At 36.0% G+C, this 3,496-nt stretch overlaps 1 protein-coding gene across 1 annotated transcript; it reads right to left on the bottom strand.

Annotated features, from left to right (window-relative positions):
* Positions 1-2,468: 2,468 nt before the first annotated feature.
* Positions 2,469-3,022, bottom strand: LOC101284586 (molybdopterin synthase sulfur carrier subunit-like). The gene has a single exon (XM_033431177.2). The coding sequence runs from the start codon at positions 3,009-3,011 to the stop codon at positions 2,739-2,741; it is 273 nt and encodes a 90-aa protein (XP_033287068.1). The 5' UTR covers positions 3,012-3,022; the 3' UTR covers positions 2,469-2,738.
* Positions 3,023-3,496: the final 474 nt, after the last annotated feature.

Below are 3,496 nucleotides of genomic sequence, written 5' to 3'. Positions count from 1 at the left end.
CTTTTCAAGCACTTTTGCAAAATTTATTAGCTCCCAAACATGAAAAGAAAACTGCAAATCTGAAATTAAGTATAAGTTCTAAAGAAAAATTACTTATTTTACAGTAAAACATTTTTACACTAAAATGTAAAATGTTTACACTAAAAATTGTTTTTACAGTACAAAATTTTAATATTTAACTGGTGGGATACAGCTTCCAAAGAAAAAGTAATTAAAGTTGGTGATGATGATTGATGATAGGTAACATTTATTGAGTGCTTACATGTACTAGACACTATTCTAAATACTTTACACATTTTAAACTAATTTACCCCTTACAGCATTTTTATGAAGTTGTGCTATTATCACCATTTCAAAGATATGGAAACTTAGGTATAGCCTATGAATGTCTTAAAATGGCCCTGCTTGCCTGCATCATCCTCTAAGTTCTAGAGCACAGGGGCCATGAATGCCTCAGTGCTGTGTTCAGCTCAGGCCGTGGCACAGAATAAGTGCTCAGGGGCTGTAAAATGAAGGTACGAATGAATCATTGAGTTGAAGGTCTTCCACAGCATCTTAGATGTGTGATGTACATCTTTATGGGATACATTGCCTTACCTCATAGTTGTTTTTTTTTTGTTCTTATCTGTATTACTAGGCTCCATGGAGACCTGGAGCATCATTCTGGATACGGGTCTATCGGTTGTCCTGCAGAAGCGGGCATCTGCTGTTTTTAACATAGATATTCTATGCAAATAATGAGCAAAAGAGAACAGGGGTGACTACATTACTATTGGGCAAAATAGATTAAATTACAATTATACATGTGAAATAATTTTCCCAGTCAAACTAACATATCCATCACCTCCCATAGTTACCATTTTGTGTGGGTGGTGAGAACACTTGGCATTTACTTTCTTAGCAAAATTCAAGTATATAATATGTTATTATTAACTACAGACACCATACTGTACATTAGGTTTCCAGAACTTATTCATCTTATAACTGAAAGTTTGTACCCTTTGATGGATATCTCTCCACCATTCTACTCTCTGTTGCTATGAGTTCTACTTGTTTTTGTTTGTTTGTTTTTCAGATTCCACATGTAAATAAGATCATGTGATGTTTGTCTTTCTGTGTCTGGCTTATTTTACTCAGCATAATGTTCTTCAGGTTTATCCATGTTATTGCAAGTGGCAGGATTTTCTTTCTTTTTTTTCAAGGCTGAATAATATGCCATAGTATGTATGTACCACATTTCTTTACCAATTTATCTGTTGATGGACTCAGGTTGTTTCCATACCTTGGCTATTGTGAATAATGCTTCAATGAACACCAGAGTGCAGATATCTCTATGAGGTAGTGATTCTATTCGCTTCAGATATGTATCCAGAAGTGGGATTGCTGGGTCATATGATAGTTCTATTTTTATTTATTTATTTTTTAAATTTTTTGAGGAACCTTCACACTGTTCTCCATAGTGGCTGCACCAATTTGCATTCCCACCACCAGGGCACAAGAGTTAGGTTTCCTCCACATCCTCTCCAACACTTGTTATCTCTTGACTTTTAGATAATAGCCATCCTACAGGTGTGGTTTTGATTTGCATTTCCCTGATGGTTAGTGATGTTGAGCATCTTTCCATGTACTATTGGCCATCGGTATGTCTTTTTTGGAGAAATGTCTATTGAGGTCCTTTGCTCATTTTAAAAATCAGGTTATTTGCTCTTTTGCTGTTGAGTTGTATGAATTCTTTTTTTTTAACTTTTAAAATCATGTTTATTTAGCTTATTTTAAAAATATATAAATTCTAAAAATATATCATACCAAGAGTATCCAATAAGGACTTTTTATACCTTCCAGTTCTGCCTACATTCTCAAAACACATCCCTGACAATAATGATAGCACTGAGCATAGGGGTAGGGGGTTGGGGGCAGCCTCTGAGACAGTCACTGAGGAGGGGCCACACCTCAGTGTAAGTCAAGTTACAGTTAGAACTTAGTCATAGAATAATATGTCTAACACAGGCATCTTTCCTTACATTTAAATTATTCTTCCCATTTTTCCCTAAAGCCTTTCTTTCCTCTATAAGCCCTCATCCTAAGCACTCATTTATTTTGCTTTTTTCTCTCTCTTTTGTTCCACTGGTGTAACATAAAAGATTATGTTCAGTAAACTATCTTCTGGAGAAGAAAAATCAAAACGTGATCAAAGATAAGAATTTACCAAGTTTAAATTTTAGGACTCTAAAAACCTAAGTGGTTTAATCATCACTTGCCCAAAAGCATTCTTGTTTCTTTTCCAAGATGATGATGATTCTTCATACATTTCCTTTGTCCATATGGGTACCTTGGCTTTTAAAAAAGTATCAATGGCATAGCTCACAGCTTCGAGGGATGCAGCCCTATGGGCTGAGGACACAGCATAATGATTGCTTCTGACACTGGAACTAAGCCAAGTCGATGGAACACTGCTATGTGTTTGGCCATTTCTGCCTAATGTCACTACAAATTTTTCTGACTTCATTTTCTGCCATTGGTAGATATGCTTCATATTCTAAGCTAATGATTTTTTTCCCCTTCGAAGTTATTCCTTGTAGTTCCTACAAATAGGGATATTGCACCACAGAGTGGAGAAATCACCCGCTGTGAGACTTCATCTACTGAAAGTTTCTCAGATGTGAATTTTATTATACCTTTAGATTTCACTTCAACTTCATTTATATCTTTCTCAGGTGGCTCCAAAGCACTATCCTCCACTAACCGGGGGCGGGGGGGTGGGGGGGGATAATGGCAATTTCGTCTCCTGATTGAAGCAGGAGGAGCTGATCTCCAAGCTTGACATATTCTTGAGGAACAGCAAATATCACCTGATTTCTGACATCAGTCAATCCAGAATGTTGCGTTTCTATCTTATTCCACAGCTGCAATGCTTTTATTTCTTGTGGCACAGAAATGGTCTCCGAACAAATTCCTGTTATTTTAGCACTTTTTGCAAAATACAACACTTCCACCTGGCACTGTGGCACCATCCCGCCAGGGAACCCTAGCCTGGTATCCCCGAATTCTTTATATATTTGGGGTATTAACTCTTTATCAGATATATGGTTTGCAAATATTTTCTTCCATTCCATAGGCTGCCTTTTCATTTTGTTGATTGTTTCCTTTGCTGTGCTGCAGAAACTTATTAGTCTGATGTAGTCTCATTTGTTATTTTTGTTTTTGTTGCCTGTGCTTTTGGAGATAAAATAGATTTTAAGCAAAAAGTTTACAAGAGACAAAGAAGGACAATATATGTTGATAAAAATTTAATCCGTCAATAAGTGTTAAATTAGGTAACAACTATAAACATATATACACCTGAAAATAGAGTCCCAAAATATATAAAGCAAAAATGGATAGACTTGAGGGGAGAAAGAGACAATTCTACAGTAATAGTTGGAGACTAGTTGTATTTGGAATATCATTCGTCTCCAACTAGTTCAGGCAATTCAAGTTTGAAGAAAGAGAGTTAATT

Source organism: Orcinus orca, chromosome 6 (assembly GCF_937001465.1).
Source record: "Orcinus orca chromosome 6, mOrcOrc1.1, whole genome shotgun sequence".
Lineage (NCBI taxonomy): Eukaryota > Metazoa > Chordata > Mammalia > Artiodactyla > Delphinidae > Orcinus > Orcinus orca.
Note: the sequence above shows the minus strand (reverse complement) of the source record. Positions and strands in the feature narration are given on the sequence as shown.

Coding starts and splice junctions, on each gene's coding strand:
- LOC101284586 (XM_033431177.2), bottom strand. CDS start 3,011: ATGGTGCCACAGTGCCAGGTGGAAGTGTTGTATTTTGCAAAAAGTGCT.